We start from the raw sequence: 12,069 nt of genomic DNA on the forward strand, positions 1-12,069 counted from the left end.
CCCATGGCACAGGTGCAGTGAACCTCAGCAGGGCGCCGCACACTGTCTAGGAGCTGGGGCAGCTCCAGCAGTCACCTGGAGCCTGGCACCGCTCAGTCCCAGCTCTTAGGCAGTGCATGGCACTCACACCATGGGGCAGCTGCTGCGCGGGTGCCAGGTAGGGCGGGGTGATCACTGTGTGGAGGGCTCTCCCACAAGCACCCAGAGGCCCCTGATCACCATTGCTGCAGCTGGTGAGAGCATGGCTTTTCTTTTTTTTTTTTAAAGTTCCAGGACTAGGCTGGGCTGGGCGGGGGATGGGCTCAGGCAGGGCAGCCATGGGGCCTTGTCCCGCTGCTTCCCCCACCCGGGGAGAGGCAGGCATAGCCAGAGGAGCCGCGGGAGAACCTGCATCCACCTGGCTGTGCCTGCCTCTCCCCAGCTGATCCGAATCACTGAATCTCTCTGAATCTTCCAAAGTTAATTCGGCCAAATCAATTCAGGACAGTGATCTGAATCTCCAAATGGAATCACTGTCCTCTGAATCGGCCGAATCCAAATCTGAATCGAATACTTCCCTATTTGCACAGGCCTACCACTTACCTCAGGGCTTTGTTTTCCACCCCCCAGCAAAGCTAGTTAAAGTCCTCCTCACTAGGTTAGCAAGCCTGTCTGCAGAGATACTCTTCCCTCCCTTTGGCAGGTGGATCCCGTCGCTTTCTATCAAGTCTTCTTGGAAAAACATCCCATGATCGAAGAAGCTGAATCCCTGCTGGTGACACCACCTGCACAGCCATGCATTGATTTGGAGGACTCGTCCGCTCTCACCAGGGTCCTTACCTTTAATTGGAAGGACTGAGGAGAATGTCACCTGAGCCCTTGTTCCCTTCACCCTTGCACCCAGGTCCCTGTAGTCACTCTTGAGCTGCTCAGGGTCATCCCTGGCAGTATCATCAGTGCCCACATGGATGAGCAACATGGGGTAGTAGTCAGAGGGTTGAATGAGTCTTGGTAATCCTTCCATGACATCTTGGATCCAGGCTCCAGGCAAGTAGCAGACCTCCCAGGAAAACAGGTCAGGCCAACAGATAGATCTCTCTGTCCCCCGCAGAAGGGAGTCTCCAACCACCACTACCTGTTGCTTCCTCTTCATGGCAGTGGTCTTGATCCTCCCACCTTGGGGATTCCTGGCCTGGCCTCTTCCATCAATGGAATGCGCTCCTCCTTCTGTTCTTGTCACAGTCTGCACACCCACAGAGCAGTGTGGTGAGTCCCTGGGGTGTCCTGCTGTGCAGGGAGGGGGAGCTTTGGGCAGAGGGACCTCCAGGCACTTGAGCAGCTGGGCCAGCTCATTGAGCCATTATTTATTCTCCAGGACAGGCAAGCCTGTCTGTCTCCTGGGGAAGGAAAGGATGGGCCCAGCAAGCAGCTGGCTGCACTGCCACAGGCATCCAATGCCTACTGACCCTACTTAGCTCAGCTCTGACCAGAATGTGACCAGGGCAGATTTCCAGGTGCCCAGTGTCTATGCTGAATGCTGATGTGGGCAGGCGAGGTCCCTGTGCAGCACATGTCCCTGGCTGCCAAGCATGGTGCCAGGCTGGAGTGACACCAGATCCCAGTGGGGGGTTGAGTGGGGCTGAGCCCCACACGTGCTATGCCACATTCTAAAACCACGATGCAGGGGGAGTGATGGGGGCTCCCTGCTGGCTGAACCTCCTTGCTGCTGATCCTAGTGCTTGTTTTCCCTCACTGCACAGGGTGCCATGTGTTCATTGGCGTGGGGTTCATGGACGGAATAGCAGTTTTTTTGTGGTCTTTTTGTGGTGTCCCCACCCCTTTCTGCTGACTGGTTAACGGGTCTGGTGGCCCCACCCCTCACTGCTGATTGGCTAGGAAGGCAGTGGCCCCACCCCTCCCCACTGATTGACTGAGGGGGCTGGTGGTCCTGCCATTCACCCAGGGGATGTCCTGTATTCTGGCGATGCATCAGTGGCCACTCTAGTCCAGCTGTGCATAATGTGGCAGGGCGCAGATCAGCCCTGATCTAGTTGTGTGGAGGAAGAGAACCTGACCCAGCCCTGCAGCAGGGGACATGACCAGCCCCCAATCCACAATGCAGGGGGAGGGAGCATGGCCCAGCCCCTCAGGGAGAAGTGTGCATGGCCCAGCTCCAACCTGGCCATGTGGAGGGAAGGGAATGCAGCCTAGCTCCGATGTAGCCATGCAGGAGGAACAGGGCATGGCCTGGTTCCAACACGCTGCACGGCTCCAAGGAATTTGAGAGTGGGGAGGGGTGGCAATATCAATTGCTACTGCTCCCCTGCCACCAAAGTTCCCAACCCACGGGGAGCCCAGTGAGTTGGATGCCGAGGCTTCACAGGCCTCATTTGGTCTGAAGGCCAGAACTTGAGCACCTCTGATATAGGAGAACAACCTAAAATTTCCATGCCTACAGAATCCTCTACTGAGGAGTTTAAGATGGACAAATTCCACAGACAAAGCCCCCTGCTGGTCAAGTTGAAGGTTTTCTATTTCTCTTGGACAGGAACCAGACCAAATTGGAGCTGTGACTGCCCATCAAACTTTTTATAATCTGTTTTAATAGTCTGGATAGAGATTTTCTTTCCTAGCTTAATAATTATTGTTTCTTCTACCTTGAAATGGGAAACCTGGACACTAAGAAGTGATTTAGAAAATCAAAAATCATGCCTGTCAGTTGTTCTCAACCTTTTTAGACTCAAGGCACCCTTCATTAGACCCAAGGGACCCCTCAGAAAATGCCAACTCTTAGATGGCATTTTTTGGCAATGGAAAAATAATAGAGCAATTCTTGTTGCAAAGAACTCAGCAAGACCGCAGGAGGTCAGAGTGTTTTTTGACACTTCAGATTCCTATTTGAAATCTTTGGGTTTACCTTGAGAATCATGTGTAGGTGTTGCATACTTAGCAGTGCTAATATTGCATGTCACCCCTAAAAAGATCTCACAGCACCCTGGTTGAGAATTATCTAGGGGTCCACTATAACACCTTTAGAACTTCCATCTACTGTACAGAAATAGTGTTTCACAGTGTAAATGCCCTCATTCCAAAGCTCCATGAACAGGAACAGATCTTCCTGGAGACTACTACAGAAACAGCAGCACTGCTTGGTGAGGGAATATTTCTTTGCTTCATTCTTGGGAGCATACTGAATCTTAAAAGGCTTTGCAATGTAAAGGCACTAATCCTTTCTCAACAAATAAAACAGATCCCAAAATTTATACTGCAAATCAAAAAGGGGGAACATATGTTTATTAGTTGTCTTTTGTTACCAGTTTGTCATTGAGCTCTTATAAAATCTTTTGAATATGAGTAGTAAAAATATCAAAATCAAAAGAGACTTCTCTCACTGAAGAGAGGCAAGGATTCTTTTTGGGGATATCTTTTATGGGACCAACTGCATGGTTGGAATAAAGTTAGACAAGCTTTTGAATGCAGTGCATTTCTAAGAATGCTGGTGGGAATCAGTTGATTAGAACACACAATGCTAAGAAGCAATAAGAATAACAGAACAGCATGCTGTTTGCACAATTAGATTCAAAGACAGCTGTTTTTACACTAAAAAAAGTACAAGACGACAGTGCAAAGCCGTAATACATAGGAGCACAAAAACATAGAGAGGCACAATATATTTTACCTTCTTGGTGTTCAGATGAAGGAAACAAAGTCTAAAAGATGCAAAGTACAAAGAAAAGAAAAGGCAGCATCTAGGAGCAAAGAAAGAGGGGACAAAGATGTTAGTGTATGTGAGAGACTTAATAAGAGACACTGATAAGAGCCCTGCTGGTGATCTTTATAACTATATTTTCTTCACTAAAATGGATATCATTAAGCTATTTTAGGTAATGTAGAATAGTTTACGGTTTTCAAATGAGTAAAGGATAATATGGAGGAACTGGTTAAAAAACATGTTTTAAGTAGTAGTGTTTACTTTCTGTGAATAAAGTCAGGATTAATATAGTCAAGATTCAATAAGAATATTGACGTACTGCCTTCTTCACCACTTATTTTAAAACAGCTGGAAAAACACAATGTGGCAGACTATATGCTGGTGGCAACACCTATGCAACCCATGCCATGTGATGACACCTTTGGTGGAGTTTACCCTGGTGATATCACAGCATCACAGAAGTAATTAATCTTTTTTGTGAGACTAATATACTGAAACTGCAAGTGCAATTTGGCCAATCTTTTTAAGATGACAGAGAAGGTTATTGTCTACATATTTAATTCAGCCAAAATATGAGGCACTTCAGACTCAGAGAGAGGTTCACTAAAAATATATCCGCCACAAGCACAATTGTTTGTCTAGACTACAATTTCCAAGTGTGAAAAAAAGACAAATGAAAAAGCAAGACTCACTCTTGAAATGTGCATTTTTGTGACAAATAAATCTTGGGGCCAAATTCTCGAATGGGCCTCTATTCCAGCACCTACCAACTATGAGGCAAAACCCCTCTGCGCTTCCAACTATGTATGGTGTACGTTCAGTATAGAGGATTATTTGAAAGCTGGGCCCTTTGAATCTGAAGTCAATCCAGAAAGATGACTGTGTGGGGATGGTTTAGTCATTAAACGTAGAATTTCTTGAATTTCTTGAAATGCATTGTAGAGACCTAAACTGTCTTGGAACTAGCAGACATTAGCTGAATACAGAAAAGTGGAAACAGAGAGAAATAAATTACATTCCTTGTGCCCCACAGATGATTGACTCCAACAGAGTGCAAAGATGTTTATACTGTAGCCATTCATGTGGTCGTAAACTCCTATTACATGTTCAGCAGAGCAAAGCTGATGGGAACTACTGAATCATCCTGCTCACTAGAATGCTCTGCCCTGCTTCGTTTCTGGTTATTACCACCCAATTTTTAGCCATCTTAGCCCAGTATAACTGAGAGCATAGATACTTTTGTTGACTTCCCAAACAACCTGAGTCCCAAACAAATTTTTTACCATCCTGAAACTCTGCTATGGCTGTGCCCCAAAGCCTTTTATGCACTTGATGATATTAAAACCCATTTAATTTTAATTTAGAATGGCTTTGGAGGGGGAGGGAAACTCACAGGCATCTAAAGCAAATTTTGCTGTATCAGACTTTATTTTTCCTCTGACGCAATTAACACAGATATTAAGATAGAATAAATGGAGTCTCAGTATGTGAATGAAGCAAAGCGTTCTTGCCATTTAAAAGGGCTTGTTACTCAAAGACTAATTAAGAACAATGGAAGAGTTAGTGTAGAAATGGAAATAAAAGAATATAAGACTCAGGATTTGCTCATTCAAATCTTGCATACTTGTCCTGAATTGAAGCTATCTCAACATATAGCACTGTTATGGAAGCTTTCAAGAACAGTTGGCTTGATTTTACAACTGGGTTATTAAATTTATATCAAGAAAATAAAGTCTATAAACATCAAATAACTTAAATGACTGTGAAAATGTTACACCAATGAATAATATTGCTGTTCTTATGATTTTGTCCCTATAATGACACACCTTGAAATGGCTGAAAGAGACAGAAAACTCGTGCTACAGAGCACAGAGCTCACACTGATTTTAGTCAGAGTTAGGCCCTTCTGAAAATCTCACAAAGCACTGTTTTATATGTTTAGGTGCCTGGTTATTTTAAAAAACCTGGCCCTAACTGATTTAGGAGCCCAAAGTCTCATTTTCAAAAATGGACAAGAGGGAGACTGGCCTGTAAATACATGACTCACTTTTGAAAATCTTGCCCTATACAACTTAACTGATGTTTGAGTGGTTTAAAGCAAAATGAAGCATAGGGAAGTAGTATTACTTTTGGCTTGAACAGTCCGACTTTTTTTAAATGGAACACAAAAAACCAAATTTCCTGAAACAACATAAAATACGCGTTTATATTTGGATTAGATGTTTATATCTGGATTAGGGTCCTTCTGTTAGCAGACACCTGAATATATCATATTTTCTTGCATACAGCACATACTGAGTAGCAACAACTAGGGAGCAGAGCCTGCTCATTGTTCTGCTCCCTGTGAATTCCTTCAGATTTTACTTTCGGTTTAGCTAGTTAAGTGGCAGAACCTGCTCTTACCAGACTTTTCTCATATAATGAACACTTCAATTTTCAGCAGCTGGTTTATAGGGAAAAGGTGTTTGTTGCATGTAGAATTTCATAGGCAGCCAAAGTAACAATTACCAAACACTCATTCTATATTAACGCTGAAACAGAATTTTTACGGCAGAACTTGACTTTATTAAAACAGTGCAAGAACATTGGAATCCAACTTCATCTTGAGGTGAATTAAAAAAAGAGTTCTGTTTTTTTTCCCTCCCAAACCACACTTATTTGAACCTTTATTAATCCTGATATGGAAGTGACATAGATTTGACATTATGGAAACATATGAGGTGAAATCTTGGGTTTACTGGGGTATGTCTACATGTGCAATTAATGCAACTGAATAAACTGTGGTGCAATTTGAGCCAGAGTAAGATAATCCCAACATCTCTGTCTACACATACGTTTAAGCACACATTGGATAGTACTCTAGTCTGATGCAACTATTTGATGGTGCTGTAAATTAGTTTATGCCAGCCAATTGCTGTGCATGTGCAGAAGATGATGATTTGCTGCACAGTAAATTAGTCTACTGTGCAGGAAAGTGCACGTGTAGACGTGCCAACTGAATGGCTAAACCCAGATCAACTTCAGTGGGCTCAGAAAGACCCAAAGGACACCATTCATTCACTGTAATGAAAAACTAAGACAATTTAAACTGCTCATCTGAGATTCACCCTATGGAGCTGACAGAAAGTTTAGACTGTGAAAATATCTTTATTTATGGGGGATATCTACAACACAAATGTACTAAACCTAGCAACACTACCATCACACATGCTATACTGTTCTGATGTGTAAGTTGGAAGCAGGTTAGCCATGTTTGTAATGTACAGAGAACGATCAGCCTGGGTATAGCACCATGCAAACATAGCTACCTTACTTCAGATTTGGGAGACAGCGTATCTAGAGTAGCATAGCATGTCTGAGGAGATCACTGCCTAGAACAATACGTTTTTGGTGCATATGTGCCCATATACTGCTGCTACAGTATCAGTTTACCATTCTATTTACCTATACTGTAAGAATACCATATACCACATACATAGACCAAACTTTAAATTACCTTTTCTAATTTTGCAAGTACACTTTGGCACATACACAACTGACTGGACTTACAAGGGAGTCATGCACCCATTTAGTGTGCCAGTGGCTATTTCAGTGTCTATTTTGTGTAGTCGAGCACCTAGTTTGCTCATGCTTATACGTGGAGATTTTCCAGCAAGTTTTGGATGTGCGCTGATAGAAGTCAGCTTAATACTTAGACCAATTGTCTTGCTCGTTATAGGACAGGTGGTGAAGAAGATCTGGTTTCCCCCTTCAGTTGTACTGCTTTCACTGTTTTCCTGTTATCAGTATGACTTATGACACAGCTTGCTGTTGTTTGATAATTAATGCTGTTTGGCCACCAACATGTTCTCTATCCCAAAAATAACTGTATCTGATGTAAGTTGAAAAAAATTAAATGGCAAAGGTGGCTTACCCTGAGATGATAGAGCACAACTCCAGTACTGAGGATATCATCATCCATGGCCATTAAATGAGGTAAATTGGAATCTATTGTCACTCCAACCTTTTCTTTGTTGATATCAACGCTATACTCTTCCATGATGGCTTTCCTATCAGTCCATTTACTGGTCCAATCTTTGGTCAGCTGGTCAATCTTTAGGAAAGTCAGAAGAAGTTAACTTAAAGAGAAGCTGAGCTGTAAACCCATTCAAAAGGCTTGCTTTATCCCCCCAAAATCAAAGGATACACTGTCAGCATATTTTCCTAACCTTTAAAAAAAACACTTTGTTTATCCTTATATACTGTTCTAAAGCTTTAAAAAATAGATCTTCAAATATATACAAGTCAGTGGTGATCAACTGTCATTAACCATCTGATAACTGCATGGCTTTTTTTGTGTGAAACATGTTAGCTATCTCAGTTCAGATTCTAAAGGACAAATTTCACATATTTATTTCCATGGCTGGCATGTTCTTTCAGCAACCTTACTAGACAGGTCTCCAACTGAACAGGATAAGCAAACTTAAGGGACACTGTTGACTTTTATTTTTCAAAATTAACCAAATTGTTTTAAAAAAATCATTTTCTCAATAAGCTCTTTCTAAATAGTGAATGCTATTAAATATTTCTCTAAAATAAATTGTAAAGATTTTTTTTGCTCCTTTGCTGATGTTTATAGAGTTTGCTTTCACTAGTTAGTTTCTTCCATGATTATGGGCTGGCAAGCGAAAAGAGCAAAACTGACTCATTCTGTCAAATTCAAGTGCTACTTGTGACAACAATGGGTGCAGACAAAAATCTAATTTCTATCTTATTTATGTTGACAGAAATAATGCCCCCACTATCCTAGATGGAGCCTTCTCAGTCAGGCTGTAAGGTCATTGATAGGGTAGTGTGTAGAAGCTTCAACTGCTGCCGCCCAGGTTGTCCGTTCAGTGAGAGGCAGAGTTTTCAGCAGAACATCATTTATCTAGGAGTTTTACGGGACCATAGGTTGCATGCATTCTTGTGGAGCACAGAAGCTAACATCTCACAGAAAACTGACAACACAGAACAGTTCCACTTTTAATGTTATATTTCTTCCTAATGATGCTGGAGAAAAGGGTAAAACATTTCTTCAAATCCACTCATGACTTTATCACATATATCTAATTTATCTGAAAAGCACTTCGCTACTACAATGGGACACTATAAACAATCCTTAAATAAAGAGGTGTGATTGATATTCCAGGTGCTACTAAGAACATTTTAAATGCTCACTGCAATAGTAAGAACTGAAGGGCGGGCAGCTGGTATTTAACAGATTGAAAGTTATGTGAAAAACTGTTAATGAATGAAACAGCAAGCAGGAAAGGTTTGATATGGGATCATTTTTGCTGCTGTTTAAAAGTATGTCACTATCCCTTACCAAACTGGCAGAAGGAATCAAAGAGAATATACTTACCTTCATTTCATTCTGAAGAACTAATTCTGTCAGATTTCCATCTCTGTCATCACTCCATGAAGGACTGGAGTTCCTCTGAACAAACAAACATTACAAAGATCTGTGTGTCTGTTTCCTTATTCATAACTCAGGCAAACATGTGTCAAAGACTGATTTCAGGAAGGCAAAGCACAGGGATATAAAGACGGGTATGCAGACATTTGATTTTACCCTCCAAATGTATTCATTAAATTCCTTCCACTAGTTACTACCTATAAATCATTGTGAAAGAATGGCTAAGAACTGCTTCCACAATGGCACTTCCGTGTGGCACAGCTCAAAGCTAGTTAGTTTCTATCTCATCCAGCATGAGGGGTTTTATTGTAAGATGTAGGGTTAACAAAAATGACAAAATTCATATCCAGTTCCATGAAGGAGGAAACAACGGAAACAGTAAAGAATGCTAGCTAGATAAAGGCTCAAAAATCTTCTCTAAGTGAGTGTAGACTTCCTGGGAACCTAAAACCACTCGAGGTCTATTAGTTCATTTTCTTGGAAGAAGATTGTGACAAGTGTGGCAGTGGTCTTTAATAGTTATTAATATTGCATCTCTGTCTCACTAGTGGGGTGCTTCTGGACCACATACTGGAGTGGAAATTTCATTCCAGGGATTTATCCGGCTAGCACAATAAGCTTATCTACCTAAAGAAAGAAAGAAGATCCCTTCTAATAAACATTCAACAGCTCACACTGAGGATTTGTTAAGAGATGATGGCAGAATGCAAGTAGACACAACAGGGGCATTCTTCAAAGAATGAAGAGGTTCCATTTAACAGATATTTATCAAGGTGTAATACAGACAATTGTGCTTCTGCAACTACTGAAAGCATCACTATGGGTCCAGTTAGAAAAAGAATTTATACACACCAGCTCAAAGCTTATTAGCATAGTTTTTAATCTGTCAATTTCTTCTCGCAGTTCTCGAATCAGTTTTACATTTGCATCCTGCAATATGAAGAGACAAATATTAAAAATCTACATATAAATAATACAGTGAAAGAAAGCAATGAATGTCCTTAAATATTTTTGGTCCAAAACAAGTCTACTACTAAACATTACAAGACATGCAGCAGTACACCCCAGGTAAGTACCACAGACACCATTCGGAGGGCTCAAGTGCCTCTATACTAATGCTAGGAGCATGGGGATCAGGAAAGAAGAACTCGGACTTCCACTTGCAGATAATAACTTTGATTTAGTGGGGCTAATGGAAACCTGGTGGGACCCTACCCATGGCTGGGCAGTACACATTGAGGGCTACATGTTGTACATAAGGGACAGACTAGGGAGGAAAGGAGGCGGGGTTGCTCGCTATGTAAAGGAGCATTATACATCTACCCTAATCAAAATGGGATCAGAGGAGGAGAAAGTTGAGGCATTGTGGGTTAGGATACATGGAGGTCGAGGGGAAAGGGACTTGGTGGTGGGGGTCTGCTACAGACCACCACACCAAGAGGAAAAGCTAGACTTGGAATTCTTGAGGCAGCTCTCAGAGGCCGTACAGTCTAGGGACATGGTTGTCAGGGGGACCTACACTACCCTGCCATCCGCTGGGAGGAGCAGTCAGCCAAATCCAACTGTTCACATAGGTTCTTAACCTGTGTGCAGGACCTTCACTTAATGCAGGAGCTATACAGTCCCACTAGGGGGAATGCCTTACTGGATTTGGTGTTGGCTACAGGGGAGGACCTGGTAGGGGAGCTGCAGATTTGTGGTCACCTTGGGGACAGTAACCACCAATCAATCAAATTTACCATACGGCGAAGAGTGGGTAAGATAACTAGTAGGGTAGAAATGCTTGACTTTAAGAAGGCTAACTTCAGTGCGCTTAGGAGTCTAGTCAATGATGCACTGCAGGATAAGAGTATTGGCGAGATGGGAGTCCAGGAAGGGGAGTCGTTTCTAAAGGAAGCGATCTTTCGAGCACAGAGGGAGATTATTCCAGTACGAGGGAAAAGGGGGAAAGGAGCCAAAAATCTTCCTTGGCTAAACAGGGAAATCCAGGGGAGCCTAAAGGCAAAAAAGAAGGCGTATAGGCAGTGGAAGCAGGGGAAAGCTACCAAGGAGGAGTATAACTACTTGGCCCACACTTGCAGGGAGGCAGTTAGAAAAGCCAAAGCAACTACAGAGCGGAGGCTGGCAACACAAATTAAAGACAACAAAAAGTCTTTTTTAGGTATGTAAGGAGTAAAAGGAAGGCGCAGGGCAGCATAGGATCCATACTAAACAAAAATGAGTAATTAGTGACAGACAGGGGAGACAAGGCTAAGCTATTCAATGAGTTTTTTGCCTCAGTGTTCCTGAACAGGGCTCAAGATAACTCTCCTAATGGGTTCTTAGATGGGCATCAGAGGGACACCAGCCCACCAACCATCGACGCTGATTTGGTACAGAGCCACTTGGACGGACTGCATGTGTTCAAGTCAGCAAGCCCAGATGAGCTGCATCTGAGAGTACTGAAGGAACTGGCCGGTGTCATAGCAGAATCACTGGCATGGCTGTTTGAGCACTCGTGGCACTCAGGTCAGGTCCCAGAGGACTGGAAAAGGGCCAATGTGGCTCCTATTTTCCAAGAAGAGGAGGAAGGAGGATCCGAGTAATTATAGGCCAGTCAGTCTCACCTCCATCCTTGGAAAGGTCTTTGAAAAGATTATGAAGGATCATATTTGTGGGGGTCCAGCAGGAAAAATAATGCAGCAGGGAAACTAGCATGGATTCGTAGCAGGTAGATCATGCCTGACCAATCTGGTTTTGTTTTATGACAGGGTCACAAAATGTTTAGATGCAAGAGTAGAGGTGGATGTCATTTTCTTGGATTTTAGCAAGGCCTTCATCCCATTCTCATCAATAAATTAAGAGGCTGTGACATAGATGTTTACACGGTCCGGTGGGTGGCAAATTGGCTTAGCGGTTGCACTCAGAGATTGGTAGTAGATGGGTCAGTATCAACCTGGAA

The 12,069-nt window shown here is 42.8% G+C and overlaps 1 protein-coding gene across 1 annotated transcript in view; it reads right to left on the minus strand.

The window, feature by feature from the left end:
• The window catches only part of LOC102378399 (stAR-related lipid transfer protein 9), a gene marked incomplete at its 5' end in the record, with an annotated part of 93,272 nt that extends 83,214 nt beyond the window's left edge, over positions 1–10,058 (minus strand). Inside the window, 3 exon segments of the mRNA XM_025215373.1 lie at positions 7,605–7,784; positions 9,075–9,149; positions 9,981–10,058. Of these exon segments, the coding sequence (XP_025071158.1) occupies positions 7,605–7,784; positions 9,075–9,149; positions 9,981–10,058 (333 nt within the window).
• Positions 10,059–12,069: the final 2,011 nt, after the last annotated feature.

This window comes from Alligator sinensis, unplaced genomic scaffold, assembly GCF_000455745.1.
Source record: "Alligator sinensis unplaced genomic scaffold, ASM45574v1 scaffold1581_1, whole genome shotgun sequence".
Taxonomy (NCBI): domain Eukaryota; kingdom Metazoa; phylum Chordata; order Crocodylia; family Alligatoridae; genus Alligator; species Alligator sinensis.